Source organism: Danio aesculapii, chromosome 8 (assembly GCF_903798145.1).
Source record: "Danio aesculapii chromosome 8, fDanAes4.1, whole genome shotgun sequence".
NCBI lineage: Eukaryota > Metazoa > Chordata > Actinopteri > Cypriniformes > Danionidae > Danio > Danio aesculapii.
The window spans coordinates 44,506,185-44,527,968 of NC_079442.1; the positions used below are offsets into that span (position 1 = coordinate 44,506,185).

The window sequence follows — 21,784 nt, forward strand, 5'->3', positions numbered from 1 at the left end:
AGTATTTTAGACTAGTCACTGTAATGATATGTAAATTAGCAGTTTTCCTTATTTTGTTATTCATGGTTTTATTTTTATTTTCCCGCATTTATTATGCTGTTGAATTGCATTTATGGTTGCATTATTGAATTGCATTATACCTTGATCTGTCTTCCCACGGCTTTTAACCTGGAAAAGTTCAAAAAAGGGATATTTATTAACATTTTTAATAGTTTAAAGTGATAAACTGTCTGGGTTTGTGTTGTATATTACGGTACCAAACCTTGTAATAAACTGCCAGTACATTTTCTGTTATTCTGTTATCTCTTATTTCTCTATATATAATTTCTTATACGTTATATTATTTCAAACTACTAAAATGTCATAAAAGTCACTTTGTTAAATTGTAGAGTTGAATTTTCAACATCAAAAGTCGACAGAGCAGAGATCAACATCTATAAAGCAATTCACAACCATAAATAAATGCAAAACACCACAAAATATGGAAATCTTTAATGTTTTTTTTTAGTTGTATGATTATATCATATTTTCATTATATAAAGAGACAAACTCTATCTCCAGAGCTGCTTTGACAGACATTTACCATGCATTTTTACTGGGTTTGTAAGAAAACCTTTAATGTTTACACAAAGATTCCCGCAAGCATTTTTTACAACTGTAAAAGTTTGGCTTAATTTGAAGAAATAATGACTGAATATATTCAATAGCACAGTGTACTGTCCTTCTCTTAACGAAAAAATAGTAAATACACGCTTCATCCATGTTTGAAATGTTAATAAAAAGAGAATATTGAAAGCTAAATGATTATTTAATGTATTGACATGCTTTTAGCTTGCTATGACGTACAATTAACCATTAAAATTGAGTGCAGAAAAATTCCAAACATTAAAATTATATTTACGTATTTTAGGATTTACCAAAGAACAAAATGAAAATTCAGTGATCAAGAAAGTGCGTCATTTAGCCATTTCTATTTCAGATTTTTTTTTCCTTTTTTTTTTTTTTCTAGATTTTTTGACCCCAATGTAACTTATTTACTCTTTTCATTCTACCTCTCGACTGAACCTGGGGTCTAATTTTGCTCATGTAACGGTGTGTTGTGAACAAATAAAGTCTTCATCATCATCAAATCATCATCTTCAATATTCTATTCTTCAATTTCTATTTTCAGACAACATTCATCATAAAGAGTGATAAGTAAAATCATGCAATGTATTTAGTAAGCTTTGCTGTACTTATTTATGGTTTGCATCTTCATGTAATGCCTCAAAAATGCATTTTAAACCTGTTTGCATTTTAACGGCACGGTGGCTTTATGGTTAGCACTGTCGCCTAACAAAAAGAAGGTTGCTGGTTTGAATCCCAGCTGGGCCAGTTGACGTTTCTGTGTGGGTTTCCTCCGGGTGCTCCGGTTTCCCCCACAGTCCAAAGTCATGCGCTAAAAGTGAATTGTGTAAAACAAATTAGTTTCCCAGTGCTGGGTTGCTGCTGGATGGCATCCGCAGCGTAAAACATATTTTGGAATAGTTGCCGGTTCATTCCGCTGTGGTAACCCCAAGAGTTACCACAGTATATATATATATATTTACAACCCTTTTCCCAGGTCTGGGTTGAATCTGGAAGGGCATCCGCTGCGTAAAAAATATGCCAGAATAGTTGGCGGTTCATTCTGCTGTGACGAACCCTGATAAATAAGAAAAAAGAATGAAAATGAATGAATGACTATTTATAACCCACTATGTGCATCTAATACAGCTGTTTCCAGTTCAGTTATAGCAGTAGAAACATTAGCATCTCTCCAGAGAATAACAGGGATAAAAAGAGCCTATAATGAAAGCACAGTCAAATGCTCCACGCTCTCGACGTCAGACACTGCAGTACGCGCAACCGCGTGTGTGTGTGAGTCATGCTTGTTCTTATTCAGCTCTACATGTTCACGCATTGACCCGCAGTCACATTCTCATGCATCATCCTCTCGCGGGGCATTAGCCATGCCATCTTCTTTTGTTTGCGAATCACAAGCCCACATATGCATATTTTCCCTCATCCAGCGAGCAGCAGAATCTGGGTTTGTCATCGGTCAGTGCAGCACATTGTGTCCTCCGCTTATTTCAGTAGGCAGTTCATCAAAAGCCTTCATTCTGAGTCTCGACTCCCAACAAAAGCTGTTGTTTTCTCAATGGAAGAGCTCCCGGACACTATGTTTCATTCATCTCGCTGCTTGTTGCGTTACGTTTTTAGATCTTCTCACTTACATGCGCCTTAAATTGGCTGTGTAGTCGCTAGCCTGCAGAGCTAGCATTACGTAAGCGTATCACTTCATTCCTTTTTTCACTCTCCTTTGTATTCATTTTTTTCACACTCTCAGTCACGCACAAATGTCCTTTTTTATTTATTTAATTTTAATTAAGAGCAATGTAGAAATAACAGCACAATACAAAGAAAAACAAAAGAGATAAAAATAAATATAGAAAATTGTGAAACAGATTAGATATGGAGTTTGCATGTTCTCCTCGTTTTGGTGTGGGTTTCCTCCAGGTGCTCCGGTTTCTCCCACAGTCCAAAGACAAGCGCTATAGGTGAATTGGATGAACTGAATTGGCAGTAGTGTATGAGTGTGTGTGTGAATGTGGGTGTTTTCCCAGTACTGGGTTGCGGGTGGAAGGGCATCCGCTGTGTAAAACATATCCTGGAATAGTTGGTGGTACATTCCGCTGTGGTGACCCCTGATAAATAAGGGAATAGGCCGAAGGAAAATTAATTTACAGTTTATCTAGAATGGAGAAGGGGTTAAAGGATTAAATAAGCATATGCTTCTTCCTATGTCTTTTTCGGACATGGATGGGTTAAATTTGTTTCATTTTGAGTTGTATTATTTGCTTTGCTTAACAATTATATTTATTTAATTTTGTTTTTAACATGTTTGAAATTTGGGCGTCACGGTGGCGCAGTGGGTAGCACGATCGCCTCACAGCAAGAAGGTCACTGGTTCGAGCCTCGGCTGGGTCAGTTGGCATTACTGTGTGGAGTTTGCATGTTCTCGCTGTGTTCGTGCGGGTTTACTCCGGGTTCTCCGGTTTCCCCCACAGTCCAAAGACATGCACTATAGGTGAAGTTGGCGGTTCATTCCACTGTGGCGACCCCAGATTAATTAAGGGACTACGCTGAAAATAAAATGAATTAATTGAATGAATGTTTGAAATTTAACAAATAAAGTCTAAAGTCTAAAAAAGCTAAACAAAATCAAAGAAATCTAAAATATACAAAGGGGTACAAAAATAAAAACATCGCCTCTTTAAGGAAGATTAAACAAGACAGTTGTTGTTTAAAGCCTTTTATTGTGACTGAGTTAGAATAGACTTAAAATAACGCAGCCTCTTGAGTAAGAAAGAAATAAAAAACAGGTTTTTAGGTTATATCAATTTTGTTGATTTTCTTTTTTTACGTACAGGTTCTGTTTTGCAATTAACAAAACCAAACAAAATGTTTTTACAGTGACCAAGAGAGCTTAACATGCTGCAAATCCTCACAACTTCTCTGCGTTTTCTTACAATGCAAACAAATTAAGGAAACGCGCTGCATTTTCTCACAACGCAAACAATTTACGAAAACATGCTGCATTTTCACACAACACTTTCAAATAATTCACCTTTATTTGTATAGCGCTTATACAATGTAGATTGTGTCAAAGCAGCTTCACATAAAAGGTCACAGTAAATAGGAACAGTGTAGTTCATGCATGAACTAGCATGAAACACAATGAAAATGTTTCAAGGAGACCCTAAAACATGAGAGACCCAGTTTTTTAGGTTATAGATAATTACGTTAAAATACAAGACAAGCCAATCAGGATTTTAAAATAAACAAACAAAAAACTCACCTTTCAAAGATCACCTTCAACTTTACTGAGCAATATTATTAATAATAATATTAATAATATACGGTACAGCGACGTCCGTCACATTTTTGGGTCCCCTTGAAACATTTCAGTTGTGTTCTGTTCTTGTTGTGTTATGAGAAAATGCAGCACATTTTATTAATTTGTCCTGTTTGTGTTGTGGGAAAATGCAGCTGATTTTTTTGTGTTTGCGTTGTGAGGATTTGCAGAACATGTGCTGTCCAATGGATGAAGATCTTTTCTTAATTTGCTGGCGTTTTTTGTAATTGCATGTGTTTTCTTAAATTGCAGCACGTTAAGCTCTCTGGGCCACCGTATGGTTTCCCAAAGTGAAGAAAAATATTTATCAGTATGCCAGAATAAATGAACTAAAATCTCTGGGCGATGTTTATTTTAAAACATTGTTCATTTCTGAATGTGTCTCACACAGGTGAGTGGGCTTGACAAACCACCTGTAGACAACACAATCTCCCTTTTCCAGACACTAGGCACCAGTTTTCTTTCACCATATCTCTAGATAAAAACACTGCATTTCTGAGTGTGCCTCACACAGGTGAGTGGGCTTAACAAACCACCTGTCAAAACACTCTTAGTACTTGTACACTCTGTTAAGTATTTATAGTATATGTACAATTAGTAGTTAGTATAGTTAGATTAGCACACTGGTATGTTAGTTATGTTTAGGTTAAAAATAGCTCTTACATTCACCAGGTAGTTCTGTCCAACTGCTCGTTAATGCAAATTTCAATTAGCCAATCACATGGCAACAACTCAATGCATTTAGGCATGTAGACATGGTCAAGACGATCTGCTGCAGTTGAAACTGAGCGTCAGAATAGGGAAGAAAGGTGATTTAAGTGCCTTTAATGGTGGCGTGGTTAGTATATAGTATAAGGTGTAGCTAATAAAGTGGCCAGGTGAATGTATGTCCAGTGTTGTTGTTTTTTTCAGTCAATACACACAAACGTCCTCACTCAAGCCAATGAGTGCCAGGTGACATCACAAAGACTTTTCATTTAGCACGCTAGTGGATAATCTGCATCGCACTAGCGTCCAGCCCCCTCCGTAAGCCGCTGCTGTGTCTGTCAATCTCAGATCAGTGGAGCGGAGGGTTATTGCTGCCGACGCGTCAGTGTGATGCCGCAGACCGCATGATGAATGCTAATGCAGTCAAATCCACTCTTGACGTGCCAACATGTGAAGTAGCTCATAATCACAATGGATGTCGTAATACTGTAACGATGTGTTTTTGCATGGGGTCGATTGGCTTCATGCATCATGAGACTTGGTTATGTTTCTAGGTATTATTTTATTGGTGCTTTATGATCCCTCGTGACTGGAAAATGCAGTTCTTTGCATGTCATAGGCAGCATTTGACCTTCAAAATCAATCAGGTTTATTTTAAGACACGTTGCTGTTCTCGTTGTGAGAAAACCGTTAAAGGGATAGTTCACTCACCATTTACTCACTTTTAAAGGGATAGTTCACCCAAAAATGAAAATGATGTAATCGTTTACTCATCCTTAAGTTGTTCCAAATCTGTGTGTGTTACTGTTTTCTGTTGTACATGAAGGAAGATATTTAGAAAAATGTTGGAAAACTTTAACTATTGACTTCGGTAGTATTTAGTAATATGGATGTCAATGGTTACAGGCTTTCTAACATTCTTATCAGTATCTTCTTTTGTGTTCAACAGAAGAACAAACATGTAAAAGTTTGGAACTCTCGAAGTTGAGTAAATAGTGAGTAAACATTTTCGGCTGAACTATCCCCAAAATGATTATTCAGTCATTTTCCTACTGCTTAGTCCCTTTTTTATCAGGGGTCCCCACAGCGAAATGAACTACCAACTATTCCGGCATATGTTTTACGCAGCAGATGCCCTTCCAGCCGCAACCCAGTACTGGGAAACACCTACTGTATACACACATTCACACACATATTCATATACTACGGCAAATTTGGTAATCCAGTTCACCTATAGTGCATGTGTTTGGAATGTGGGGGAAACAGGACACTCAGAGGAAACCCACGCTAACACATGCAGAACATGCAAACTCCACACAGAAATGCCAAATGGGCCAGCCGGGACTCAAACCAGCAATCTTCTTGCTGTGAGGCGACAGTGCTAACCACTGAGCCACCATGCCACCCCAAAAATGATTAAATGATTTTCTTTTTTGGTGCGGGTTAAATCCAAAAGAAGATATTTTGAAGAATGTTGGTAAAAAAAGTTGCTGGTTCTTGTTAACTTACATAGCAAGGGGTAAATACTTTGAAAGTCAGTTGATGACAATTTTTATTTTTGGATCTACTGTCCCTTTAATGCATTCAATTATTTCAGATCTTTTCATCTAAAACGCACTAACTTTTCATTGAACGTCTAACATGTTTCACTCAGAAGGGTTATACGAGTTGCAAATGTTGTTTCATGTTATGTTTAACCCTGTTTGTCCTCTTTTTCTGTTTTCCAGGAGTCTTCCTCATTCCCTATGTGTTATTCATATTTCTGGGAGGCATTCCGATATTCTTCCTGGAGATTGCGCTGGGACAGTTTATGAAGGCTGGAAGCATCAACGTGTGGAACATTGCCCCTCTTTTTAAAGGTTTGTCTTTTACATCTCGTACTTCAGCTGCACTTAAAACAATGCGTGTTCATTCTTAATTTATTAAGTAAATATTATATATTTTATATTTGAAATAAAGTATTATAAAAACTTATATTTTCAAAATAGATATTCATTATATTTGGTTTCCTTTAATGTTATTTAATCAAATAAAAATGATTTTTTGCCACTCAGGCAACTGTAAATGAGACAATTTTAATACAAGTCAATAAGTGGGAGGCTTGAATGTTTAATTAAAGGTGTGTTTTGGTATGTACATTTGTAAAATGGTGATGTACAATTTACCCCATGGCAGTTCCACTGTTAAAAACAACTGTAAATCAAAGATGACTCTTTTACTGGCATGAATCATCAGCACACAATACTGTACACCTGAAGGGGTTTCGTTTGGGGTTTTGTTTGGTCTGAAACCAAATTTCTGGAATGTTTTTACCTTGAGTAAATCTGTCATTTGCTGGTTTGTTTCAGGACTCGGCTATGCCTCCATGGTGATTGTGTTCTTCTGCAACACGTACTACATTATGGTTTTGGCCTGGGGTTTCTACTACTTCATTAAGTCCTTCAACGCCACACTGCCCTGGTCCACCTGCGACAACCCCTGGAACACAGAGAACTGCATTGAGATCTTCCGGCAGGGTGACTGCAAGAACGGCACTATTGGAAACTCCACATTCGGCAACCTGACGTGCGAAGAGCTTGCTAATGGCCGCTCTCCTATCATTGAATTCTGGGAGTGAGTCTTTTCTATTGCCATGAAACATAAGCAGGGCCGGTCAGATTCTGCAGGCATTATTTGCTACAATATTTCTGCACAGAACTTTGTACAAAATCTCTGAATTTATGTAGAATGGTTTTGAGAGTATATCAACTTAAACACTTAACACATGAAGTAAAACTTTATGTAAGGTTTACAATGCACATCCAATTAGATCCACTCGTTTGGTAAATAAAGTCTCTTAAAAAACAGATCTTCTAAAATACAGATAATAGTACTTTACCAAACTACATTATACATAAACCATATAAACATTTGCGTATTATTTGATATTTCTGAATACTGATTTAAAATCTTATATTGTATACTACATTATATATTTTTGCAGTTGAATTATTAGCCCCCCTGTGTATTTTCCCCAATTTATTAAATGATTTAATAAATTCATAATAACTGATCTTTGATGATGACAGTACATAATATTTTACTAGATATTTGTATTTTTTTTACTTTTTACATGGTAGTATTCAGCTTAGTGACATTTAACCCTTTCACGTGTGCGATCACACCGGTGTGATCAGCCTTGGCTGGTCCCTGAAGCGTACGATCACACCGGTGTGATTAGAACATTCAGAGCGCACGTCATCAACTGCTAAAATTAAAATCTGACGGTGCGCGCTGAGGCACAGAAAAAGGTGTGCAGTGCTTGTCATAAATCACAGTTTATCCATGCTTTCAAACAAATAACATTCATTTTAGGTTTCAGACATTTAAATACACATAATTATATATTTATATATAATATATATATATTATATATATATATATATATATATATATATATATATATATATATATTTATATATATATATATTGCGATCTGGATTTTTGAAAGCATTTCGTAAACATTTATTATTACCATTTGATGAATCTCATTTGATACGGTTTGATATAGCGCTTGGACCAGGAAACCGCTTCGTGATACGTCACACTTAGCAAGCCAATAGCATCATTTTTGTGACACTGTACAACAAATAATGTGTTTAAACACGTGAAAGGATTAAAGTGCAATTTAACCCTTTCACATGTTCAATCACATTGGTATAATCAGCCTTGGTTGGTCCCTGAAGCGTACGATCACACCGGTGTGATTAGACCATTCAGAGTGCACGTCATCAACTGCTAAAATTCTAATCTGATGGATTAGGTGTGCAGTGCTTGTCACAAATCACAATTTATCTGTGCTTTCAAACAAATAACATTCATTTTAGGTTTCAGACATTTAAATACACATAACTACAAGCAAAACATACCATTTAAGGTTTGTAAAATATACGCAGATGTCTGTGGAGACGGCGATAATATTTGTTTATCAATATAACTTGATGTGATGTTCTTTGTTCTTGTAAGATACACACTATTTTATATCTATAATTTTCTCTGTTGCTTACCTTCATATATTTCAGAAAACATTTATGAATAAACATGACGTTAATCCATCTGCGATTGGAAGTTAACGAGAATTATTTATATTATTTATTAAATTATGCTTGAATTGTATTTTATTAGCGTCTATCTAAAGCCAACCCTCACGGTAATGAAAAATTGTATTTTTTGTACCGTGTCACAAAAATTATGCTATATTGGCGTGAGTATCCTCAGCTTTATCCCATCTAGACTTCACTGCGCTGTAGGAGATACAGCTGAGGATACTCACGTCAATATGCATAATTTTTGTGACACTGTACAACAAATAATATTTTTACTTTACCATTAGGGTTGAGGTAGGGGTAGACACTAAAAAATACAATTAATGGGTAATTTAATAAATAATATAAATACTTCTCGTTATCTTCCTATCGCAGCCATATCCCTTCTAGCAACATCAGCAGCACCTTTACCCGTCATATAACAAATATTACGATCATTATTAGGCTGTTAAAAGACAAAATATATGTTCTATCACATATTTCAGAATCAAAGTATCAGATATTTCACAATATAATTAGAACATTTGTCAATATTTACTGAAAAAGTGAAAAAGAATGCATTTTGTCTTTTTTTATCCCACATGTTAAAGCCGGTTTGACGCTTAATTCACACTCTGGCCGTTATGAACCTGTGGCATTACATTTGGTCATGTGGACTCTAAAATCCTTGATCTGTGTTTGCAGTTTATGAATCTACATAGGCATTGGTTATTCAAGGTGAAACCTTAGATTTGGAGGGACATCTGTTTTCAGAGCTCATGGATTGACCGTTCAAAGCAGCTCATGATTAGTTTTAATGTCATGAGTGACAGAGGATTATATATTATGGGTGTAACAGGTTTAACTTTAATTTTAAAGTCACGTCAGTAAAATTTCAAGTACAGAAGCGGGCAAAATTATTGTCTTTTTTTGGTAGTTTTACTTACTACCGAACTGAACTTTACTGAACTTTACTTTACTAAACAAATTGCGGCTCTTTAAATAAATACATTTTTTAGCTACAGTTTAATTACAATGTCTCTTAAGGATTCAAAAAAATGTATTACAATTAATGCTGTAAATCTTGTAGTGAGTATTTTTAATCCACATTTATATAATGATATTTTGTAATATTCTGCAATCCTGTAAATTATATATACTTAATAGAATATTTGAACTCATGTTGTTGGTAGTTTATGAACTAACACAAATGTACATTTTATGGCGGCCGCACATAGTGGAATTTTTGCTGTCGTACAAGCTCAAATGTGTTTGTTTTATTCCTACAGAGAAGTCGCATGGAAATCATTGATGCCCATATGGTAGTAGTGAGAGTGTAGTTCTTGTCGGGCTAGAAAATATCAACTTTTAATTTTCTGTTGGTCTTAGTATACAATGTAACTATATAAAAGTCAAGCTTTTAAAATAGGAAAATTATCAAAACCCATTTGAATTATTAGAGCGAGATGCTAAGCTAAGCTAAAAGTGCTCGTGCCATACATAGAGATTGGCTGAATGGATTAAAAAGTGCTAAAACACAACTGTTTATTTCTAGTTGACATGCAAAACTCTTTTAAGAGCAGTTTTTAACACTAAATGGTTACATGAGACATGAGATATTCATTATTGTTTATTTGTTTCTATAACCAGTAGAATAGATGAAAGTAATAGTTGTGTTTCATTTGCATTTTTACATTGCATCATAAAAGTATTTGTTTGTCGTTCCTGATAAAAAAACTGTGCATAATTTAAAAGCCTCAGAATCGTACCGTGTGTAAATTAAAGCATCAAACCACAGTGAGGAATGTTTCCCATAATTAAATTTGATACATGTAAATATTTGCAAATGAAATACAAGATCATATTTGGATTTCGCATTTGTTTTGTCATATAAACATACATTTCAAAATAAAAAAATGGTCATTATACAACAAATATACACTCAACCCGGCCACTTTATTAGATACACCTGTCCCAACTGCTCGTTAACGCAAATTTCTAATCAGCCAATCACATGGCAGCAACTCAATGCATTTAGTGATGAAGATATGGTCAAGACGATCTGCTGCAGTTCAAACCAAGCATCAGAATAGGGAAGAAAGGTGATTTAAGTGTCTTTGAATGTGGCATGGTTGTTGGTGCAGACGGGCTGGTCTGAGTATTTCAGAAGCTGCTGATCTACTAAGATTTCTAGGGTTTACAGAGAATAGCCCAAAAAACGAAAATATTCAGTGAGCGGCAGTTCTGTAGACGCAAATGCCTTGTTGATGTCAGTGGTCAGAGGAAAATGGCCAGACCTGGTTCGAGCTGATGAAAGGTAACAATAACTCAAATAAATACAAGTGAGATATGCAGAAGAGCGTCCAAACCTTGAAGACCACACCGGGGTGCCTGTCTGATGAGTCTCGATTTCTGCAGCGACATTCGATGGTAGGGTCAGAAATTTGGGGTCAACAACATGAAGCTGGATCCATCCTGCCTTGTATCAATGGTTTTGGCTGCTGCTGGGGGTGTAATGGTGTGGGGGATAGTTTCGTGGCACAATTTGGGGCCCATTAGCATCAATTGAGCATTGTGTCAACGCCACCAGCCTACCCTAGTATTGTTTCTTGTCCATGGTCCATCCCTTTATGATTATCCTTCTCCAGCAGGATAACGCGCCATGTCATAAAGCGCCAATGATCTCATACTTGTTTCTTGAACATGGCATGAGTTTCACTGTACTCAAAATGGCCTCCACATCACCAGATATCAATCCAATTGAGCACTTTGGAATTTGGTGAAACGGGAGATTCGCATCATGCATGTTTCAGCTGACAATCTGCAGCGTCTGCATAATGCTATCATGTCAATATGGACCAAAATCCCTGTGGAATATTCCAGGACCTTGTTGAATCTACGCCACGAAGGACTAAAGCAGTTCTGAAGGCAAAAGGGCGTCCAAACCATAAATATAGAATTATAGCTAATGTTTTTGAACATATATGTACATTGTAATCCCAATAGCTGAAAACATGTATATGTAAACGACCATTTATTAAATATTTTGCAGTACATCTTGCATCTACAGTAGGACCATTTATACAAGTGAAAACAAAAATGAACTTGTACCACATGTACACAGAATTGCCATATATCAGATTTCTATATGGGTTTCTGAGTGTTTTTGACTCATGACTATGTTTCTCTGTCTTAGGAACAAGGTTTTGAACATCTCTGATGGGCTGGATGAGCCAGGCGCCATTAACTGGGAGCTGATGCTGTGTCTGCTGGCTGTGTGGGTGATGGTTTACTTCTGCGTCTGGAAGGGAGTGAAGTCCACAGGCAAGGTGAGAAGCTTCTTCTTTCTTTAGTGCTTCATTTTAAACGTGTGAACTCAGTGTGAGCTGATGGCAGGTATAAGACGCACTCAGTCACATGTACAGCAGAGAATCACATCCTGTCGCTGCATCTTAAGCTCAGTTACATAACACTGAGAACATGCTCATGACCAGAACTGAAGAATACACTAGCTAAACTGACTGCAAGCAAATCCTTTGGGGAAAAAAATCTATAATTAATGAAGTTACATTAAAAAAGAAGCCCACTGTTTTGAAAAAAGGTGATTCCTAAAACTAGGAACTGGGATCTTTAAATATAAAAATTGCTTCAACACCATGTCCATTAATAATTTGTTAGTCAAAGCCTTTTCATTCAGCACATGCTCTCAAGCGCAAATTGACTGTCTTGTGTAACCTTCCACATCATACCCCCCTCCTTGTGCATCTCATTATCATAACTCCGCCCACCACTGCACTATCACACTTGCACAGAACAGCAGAATTACAGTCCCTGCGGTGGCTCTGAAGGGACATCAGAAAGTGCCCCGTCAGAGCGTGTGTGTCGTCGCTCACGAGTGTGTGTCTGCAGTGGGACGTGATCAGGTGCTCGTACTAGTGGCCGACAGCCATATATTCACTCTCTCTTTCCCTTTCTCTCTCCGGGAGGCGGGATCATATGATGAGCATGATATAATCACTTCATTTTATTACTGCTGTATTAAAGGTCATGCTTGTATTATCAGCACACTTCACTGATGTTTGCTTATTACTGTACATTTTAAATAGGGTCAAACTGAGAGTTATTAGCACATTTTCTTTGGTGTTTGATTAGATTAGACATTGCAAATATTTTATGGCTTTTTAAATATGCAAATTAGTTTTTATGTTAGACATTTCTAACGTAAGTCAGGTTCAAAAGTGAGTATAGTGGATTTTGTGACACTTTTTGTCACACTGTATTTCAAAAATACTGAGGAAAAAGTGTATAATCATGCTAATTATGTTTGAACATAACCCTCTGTAAAAAAAACTCCTGGACATAGATATAAATCATTTTTAACAGTTGCAGAATTGGAGATTTATAGTAAAAATATGCATTATAATTGAATCTACAAATTTTTGATTAGTTGGCGGTTCATTCTGCTGTGGCGAGCCCTGATAAATAAGGGACTAAGCCAAATGAAAATGAATGAATGAATGAATGAATCTACAGATGCAAAGTGATAAAGTGTGATTAAAGAAGCATATATTTAGGGAGTTTTGTTTATATTAAGGCTGATTTATACTTCTGCATCAAGCACACGAGTATGGTCCGCCGCAGTCTTTGCACAGTCGCATAGCCCTCGCCGTGGCTGACGCAAACAATGACGCACACCTCTCAAACAATGTAACAACATTGCATAGCACAAGCTCTGTGATTGGTTGGCTTAGTAGCAGTGACGAGTGTGGCTGGTGCTGAGAGTCGCGAGCTTGATGGAGCGAGTGTTTACAAGCGTCGAGTCCCGTGAAGGAGCTTCAGATGGAAACTTTTGTTTTGTGTTTACCTTCTGATTAAAGTTTTTGCACGGTTCCCGCCTTGAATGAGCGAGTTTTAGCAACTTGTACCCGTAAAGAAAAAACTCGACACAGTAATATAGGCAAGGCAAGTTTATTTATATAGCACATTTCATACACAATGGTAATTTAAAGTACTTTACATAAACAAGAATCGAATTAGCTAAAAACGAATGAAAAAAGAATGAAAAAGAAAAGAAAAGAAAGACATAATAATGATAAACAATATAAAAATCTACTGTCAGCTAGCGTTTCTGAAGAGCTATTGCAGAGTAATACAAATAGCGCACAGAATTTTAAATGCACGACTATCTGTAAGGCAGGCGCCATTGGTCACGCCGATCACTGCCTTAAGTCTGAAAAAACACAAAAAACTCACCCAACTTTTTGCCTGCAGTATTTTGCGTTAAAATGATCAAAAGTGATCATATTTATTCACATATTTTTCAATAAAAGCTCTTTGACGCTTTACATTAATCGAAAAATGCTGACCAAAATGTATTATGGTTTCGACAAAAATTATATATATGTATCTGATTTTAATATATAATAAATATGTATAATAAATATAATATATAATAACAAATACAATAAAAATATTAAATATATAAATATTAAGTATTTTCTTATGCTTTACGAAACGTACTCATCTTTTTAGTGATGTTTAATGTGAGATTTTCCATTTGCTAATTGCTAATTTATTTTTTATTTTTACCGATTATTGCAGTGTGATTTATCCCTGCGATTTTATGCAAGTTTGTTATTTTGATTTTGGTTGTATTTATTTTTGTTTCTATCTGAGTTTAAGAAAAGTGTATCGTAAATGAAATATATTATTAATAATTATAATTTCTGGAGTAAACGATTCTGAAAATTCAGCTTTGTGTCGCATACATAAATTACATTATAAAATACATTAAGTTTGAAAATAGTTATTTTAAATTCTAATAATATTTACAAATAGACAGCACAATGGCTCAGTGGTTAGCACTGTCGCCTCACAGCAAGAAGGTCGTTGGTTCGAGTCTGTTTGCATGGGTTTCTTCTGCGTGCTCTGATTTCCCCCACTGTCCAAAGACATGCACTATAGGTAAATTGAATAAACTAAATTGGCCGTAGTGTATGTGAGAGTCCACTGAATAAAACATTTCCCGGAATAATTGGCGGTTCATTCAGCTGTGGCGAACCCTGATAAATAAGGGAAAAACAAGCCGAAAAATAAAGCATGAATAAGTTGAAGGAAAATTAATGAATATTTACAAGTTTTATTATTTATATTGTATAAACATATCTCCCATATATTGTCACAATAAGCATTAGACTGACCATTACTGGAAAATAACCTGATTATTACTGTATCAAAGACCATGCTTGTATCACCAACATGTATCATTAACGTCTGCTCTGTTATCAAAACGCAGGTCGTAGTTTGTAGTAAACAGTTAAAGAAGGTAAACTCTGTGGAAAGTAGGTCACTCGAACTCATATTTAGTTGCCAACTTGTGTTTTTCCTTCATAGTCTTTCATTGATGGAAAGGACAGAGTGAGTAAATGTTGAGTCAAGCTCATTCAGACGACTGACACATACACACACACAGACTCACACACATAGACAATAAGCCAGTGTTACAGTGAGCTAATTGGCTATTTGGGAATCTTATTATTATTACGGGGCAGCAGATTACCCCAGATTCACAGGCCTGATGGGAATTAGAGCGCGGTTTTGTTTACTGGCTGTATTTTTAGTTCAGGTCTATTTCTGCATCTTTATTGACACTTGATGAGTATTGGATTAAATACGGAGATTATTTGATTTATATTAGTCAAAATGGCTAATGTTGACTCTATTTCTCAAACATATAGTTTAAAGAGGACCTATTATGCCCCCTTTAACAAGATGTACAATACTTCTCTGATGTCCCTAGAGTGTGTATGTGAAGTTTAAGCTCAAAATAACACACAAATAATGTTTTATAACTCTTTGAAAATGCCGCTTTTAGGCTTTGATCCTAATTGTGCTCTTTTCAAAGAGGGCGGAGCTACAGATGCGTCAGCATAGTGGTAGATTCAAAAACATAAATTACATCATATGTTAATAAAGGAGAGATCTTCACTAGTGGGCGGGGCTTCCCACCTCTGATGACACGCACAAAGGGAGAATGTCAATCAAAGTGTTTCTGCTGACTGTTTTTATTAAGTGTGATTATAAAAAATAAAATAAATACAGTTTTACCATTAGAAGCTGGATATATTCACACATTACCACACAGCTGTGTTTAAACCCCTAATAAAAAGCGATTTTTGCATAATAGGTCACCTTTAAGTATATGCAGTAGTTGTATTATTAAATATTGTGTTCTATGCAATACCATTTAAATGTTTTTGAAAGGGTTAGAGTGTCCTATGCTTATCGAGGTTGCATTTATTTATGAATACTATAAAATAAAGCATAAAGTTGCGCAATAGTGTAAAGTAAGTTTTTTTCACATTGTTGTGTCTTTTGTTTTAGATGTAATTTGTGTGACGCAAAGCTGATATTTATACATCAGAATGGAGAGCGCTTAACAAAGTATTTTAAAAAAATGTATTTAAAAAACAAAAGAATATATCTAAAATGCATATAATATGTGTTTGATATGTATTCCAAAGATAAATAACAACTATATAGACATTTTAAAATAATAGTAAAGTATTTTGGCAAGTAAAATAAAGTATTTTGAACAGAAAATATTTTATTGATATGTGATAAAAGTGCAAATTATCCAATTACTGTATTTTAATAATAATATATAAAAGATAAAAAATATGTGCAACAATTTTAGTTTTTTATGTGTGCATATTTATATATTTAAAATTAAACAAAAATATAATAGTAAAAATAATATTATTTTATTAAACTGTTATTTTGATGATACTTAACAACTATATCTAGATTATAAAATATTCGTACTTTTTTTGTAAAGTTAAATATTTAGAAATAAAATATTTCTGTATTTAATAATAAAAATTGTATAATTTTTATCATTATTGTGTGTGTGTGTGTGTGTGTGTGTGTGTGTATATATATGTATATACACAATTGTGCCGTCGAACTGTTCTATAAATGCAATATCACACTCGTAGCAGTGCGATATGGCTGTATATCAGCACTGGTGGGAGGCGTGCGTTGACACAAGGCAGCAAGCCAAGTGCCTTTGTATCCCACCAGTGCTGATATACAGCCATATGGCACTGCTACGAGTGTGATATTGCATTTACAGAACAGTTCGACGGCACAATCGTGTATATAAAAAAGAAAATCAAACCCCGAAAGTCTAAAAGTCCTTTTGCATGAGGAAATACTTTCTTATTCCATTCATTCGCATCTGCAGCTGACGTCAGATCAGCAGAACCTGTTACTAATTCACCAAATTCGCTTTAGAGCTAGTGTTTTAAATGATTCTCTAGCATAATGTCTTCAGTATTTCTCTGTTGCAATCGGGAAATCACAATAATTAACCTCGAAAAAAGCAGCGCAATCACTACTAGATTTGCTGTTGTGTTTACAATAAGGAAAACTGTTAAACACATGCAGGCATTTCTTCTTTCTTTCTGCCATCACAACACACATTCCTTATATGCGAGTCCCATCTCACACTCAATACACTACAATTATATGGTATAACTACAACACTACAACATACAGTTGTAGAGTGAGAGATCAAGAAATTCACTTACCAGTATAATAATGGTCAGCTATAGTTACAAATTATGCAGTTTTTCTCTTCTAAGCGCTTATTATGCAGACCTGTCGCCATCTTGTGGATAGACAACGTCAACCGTCTTTGATCTGCTCAGGATGGTCTCTCAGAAATTATAAATATTTTAAAATAGGCACTATCCTTATAAACTGCATAGTTGCAATCTAAACAACTACATTCTCGACTAAAAAGCCTCAGAAGTAAATTATGTTGTCTAACAGCTGCAATATTTCTCAAACTGCAGAGTGTCCTCTGTTTGTTGCTGTATGTGGGCGGAGTAATACACAAAAGTGCTGTTTCTGGCAGGATATTGCACGGCTGTCAGCCAATCTGATTCAAGAACCAGACAGAACTGTTAAATATACAATATATATATATATATATATATATATATATATATATATATATATATAATATATATATATATATATATATATATAATGACAATAATAATAATAATAATTACATTAATGTTACACATTATATGTTATTAATGTAATACTATTTTCCTATTACTATTATTACTATTATCCACTTTTATGTCCAAATGTCTTCAATAGGGGAACTAAAATGAATGCTGTGTTGTTATAATATGTTGAGCTAGATCTAGAGCGCCTGTCCTACTTTTCTCTGTGTCTATGTGGAGCACAGTTACTGAAGCTGCAGGCCAGGTCTATAAACCAGCAGCAAGACTCATGTAAATGCTCAGCGATAACAATCCTATCATCAGAGCTCAAAGTACAGAGCGTTTGGAGTCACCGTCGCTGCTGAATCAATAAAACTCTCCTGTCTGAAGAAAGACTGATAATGCGAGAGAGAGACGTGAGCTTCATGCTTCTCTTCATCCACATGACAGAAGCACAACATGTGACTGAGAGTCAGATAAACTCCTAATACAAATCTGATCATAATATTGGCTGGAAAGAGATTATGGGGCTTTCTGTGATTGGTCCAGCAAATGCTCTTTATCGCATGCAAACGACTGCCCCAACAAGGACTTTTATTAATCAAGGAAAATAGCATATTATTGTCAGAAATCTGATGTTGATATTTTCAGAAGAAAATGTGTAGTGCATTCTTGTGCACAAATATGCTAGCGTGTTGTGGATGGTTCCCAGGGCCTTTCAGTGTCATTGCTGGGGTGATTTTTTTTTAAAGAAGAAATAAAAGAGCATCTTAATTTGAGAGATATTTTCATTTGAAGTGACGTACTAAAATAAGACAAATTAAAATGTCAATAAATGCCACAACAGTTCTTAAATACTACTAAGTAACACTTAAGTTAAATGTCAATAAATTAATTAATTAATTAATTAATTAATTTATTTATTTATTTATTTATTTATTTATTTATTTGACGTGGACATCACAATATCACTGGACAATTAAATGCATTTGGGGTTAAGTGTTTTAGCAAACTTGCTAATTCTCAACACCTGTCCACAGGAGGCTTGACCAAATTAACAAAATGGAACTATAATAAAAAACATATACACAGCATTATAATTCTTTGCATAAAATGACTTGAGCAAAAGCAAAGGCGACATGATCCAACAAACTAATAGTAGACTATTTGTGCAAACACTGCTGGTTTGCTTTTAACCACTTTTTAAGAACACTATTAAAAATATTTAGGTTACGTTCTAATATTAAGCTAACAGGTAAATCATTCCACAATTTGGCTCCCTTTACAGAGAAGACAGATTGACCAAATGAGGTCTTACACTTTGGCACTATACAGTCACCATTAGCTGTTGCTCGTGTGACTCTGTGAGAGGTTTGATGCCTACTGATTAGATCAGAAAACAGGATTGGAACATGATTAACATTTAAAAACCAAATAAAGTATCATAATGGGCCGGTCACACCGAACATGATTTTACCTTCTAAAAGCGCAAGAAAAAAGAAGTGCAGTACGATTATTATGTTGCTAGGCAATGACTGAATCAGCTGCGTATTGTGCGCGAGTGTTGTTGTTGATATTAATATAATTTTAATATTTAATAATATTGTGATATTCAAGATTTGGGAAGTCACACAGCTCCGGATAACTCAAAACACTAACCACTAGTCTGTCCTCTATCTTCAAAAGTCTCCGTAGTCGTCTTGATAACACAAACACTGCTGTCGCCTCAACGTAAACCAACTCCGCCTCTGCTTTCATTTGATTGGAGAATGAAAAAGACGCGACTGACGTAATGTGCTTTTTCTGCACAGAGTTGACTATTTTCAACTGTGAGCACACGCCACACAAGTGCAAAAACGCAAGGTGCAGCAGGCGGTTAAAACTCGAGGCGCGCAAGGCGTATTAGCAGCGCGCAAAATGTTTACGGCTGTTAGTAAATCATTCAACAAAGGCGCCTCTCAACACAAAAAGCGCGTTCGGTGTGATCATTCTCTATGGTGATTTATTATTTATTTAACATTAATATAAATGAAATATAATTTATTAATTAGATTATTTATAACAATACATGGTAATAAAATCTGTATTTGTTTAAATTAATTGAAATAAATATTTAATGAAACAATGATTGATTTATTTTCATTTTATTACAGTATTTAATATATATATATATATATATATATATATATATATATATATATATATATATATAAAAAAATCATATTTAATATATATATAAAATCATATTTATATGAAGGCATTATTTTTCAACTAAAACATGATGATAGACCTTTACACTGACGCTACCAGTCAAAAGTTTGGGGTCAGGTTTTTTTTTTAATTATTATTATTATTATATTTATTTGATCATTTTACTAAAATGATTCTGTTTATCAAGATGGCATTTATTAACTATAAAAAAGTTAAATTGTTAAATATTTATTAAAAATTTATTTATTACTCATTGTATGTAGTTTAAATGAAATGATAACTCTAGTGATTATTGCATTTTAAGAGCGATTTCTGAAGGATCATGTGACTGAAGACTGGAGTAATGAAGCTGAAAATTCATCTTTAAAATCACTGAAATAAATGATTAAATTAAATGATATACTACTTTTAAGCAGTTATTTTATAGTGCAATAACATTTCATTATTTCACAATGTGTACTATATTTTTAATGAAATAAATGCAGCCTTGGTGAGCAGGAGAAGCTTATTTTAACACATTCAAAAATCCTACTGACCCTAAACTTTTGACCAGTAGTGTATGTGTGAACTGAAAGTTGCTAAGACTTTTATTTCAGTATGTTGATGTATTTCTAACTGAAACGGAATTGAGTTGAGTAGGCGCGGGGCTTTGTTTTTTTGTGCATCATTCCCTCATAGCAAACTAACGATTAAAATGGTGTGGTTAAGAATATTGTGGCTGAGAAATCAGAGAAAGACCTCCCCTCCAAACACACAAACAAATGTCCAATTTTGATTAAAGTTTACCAAAATAGTACCTAAACAGCGCTGATTAATTGTTAACCCAAAGACTAACAATGTGCTCTAACCAAATAAACTTTATAAATTTAGATTTTTCAACAGTGAGTTATCAATCATGAAAAATCCATGAACAATCCTCGTTATTTTTGTCTTGGACAGATTGTGTATTTCACTGCCACGTTCCCGTATGTGGTCCTGATCATCCTGCTGGTGCGAGGCGTCACTCTGCCCGGCGCTTATGATGGCATCCTCTACTACGTCAAACCAGACTGGTCAAAACTAGGAGAAGCACAGGTGAGATCTTTACCTTTCTTTACCTTTTTTACCGTGAATTTTGCTAAATGATTTTGTGAATATAGATTTTTCAAAAATGTTGTGTTGGTTTTGATAATTTAGAGTGCTTCCTGTATCAGATATGTGATCTTGGACATTATGTTGCACAAAGTTATAATTTTTATTTCTAAAATTATTATAATATTAATGTAAATATGTCAAAACTCCATTTTTAATCATAACTCCAATATTTATAACTTTTAATCATAACAAAACTCAATTTTTAGTCAGTAATGTTGTAAATATTGTCCTATCCTAAGAAGTATACATCGAACAAAAGCTATTTTATTGAATTTGCAGATAATCCATAAATCTCAATCTCCAAAAATGTGGAAACGTATTACTGGTCATGTGGTCTGGGGTTGGCTCTATAGGATAAACTACATGTTTTCCTGTTTCTTTTTATATAAATTACAGAGCCCAATAATTCTTGAAGTCAGAAATAAATAAAATGATTAAAGATTGCTGTAGGCGATGCAGTGGCGCAGTAGGTAGTGCTGTTGCCTCACAGCAAGAAGGTCGCTGGTTTGAGCCTTGGCTGGGTCAGTTGACGTTTCTTGTTCTCCCTGCATGGGTTTCTTCTGGATGCTCTGGTTTCCCCCACAAGTCCAAAGACATCCAGTACAGGTGAATTGGGTAAGCTAAATTGTCCGAAATGTATGTCTGTGAATGAGAGTGTATGGATGTTTCCCAGATATGGGTTGCAGCTGGAAGGGCATGCGCTGCGTAAA

At 35.1% G+C, this 21,784-nt stretch overlaps 1 protein-coding gene across 1 annotated transcript in view; it reads left to right on the top strand.

The window, feature by feature from the left end:
- The window catches only part of slc6a8 (solute carrier family 6 member 8), an 82,400-nt gene that overhangs the window by 18,579 nt on the left and 42,037 nt on the right, over positions 1-21,784 (top strand). Inside the window, exons 2-5 of the mRNA XM_056464036.1 lie at positions 6,373-6,504; positions 6,994-7,258; positions 11,906-12,038; positions 20,880-21,014. Of these exons, the coding sequence (XP_056320011.1) occupies positions 6,373-6,504; positions 6,994-7,258; positions 11,906-12,038; positions 20,880-21,014 (665 nt within the window). The remainder of the gene's footprint in view (positions 1-6,372; positions 6,505-6,993; positions 7,259-11,905; positions 12,039-20,879; positions 21,015-21,784) is intronic.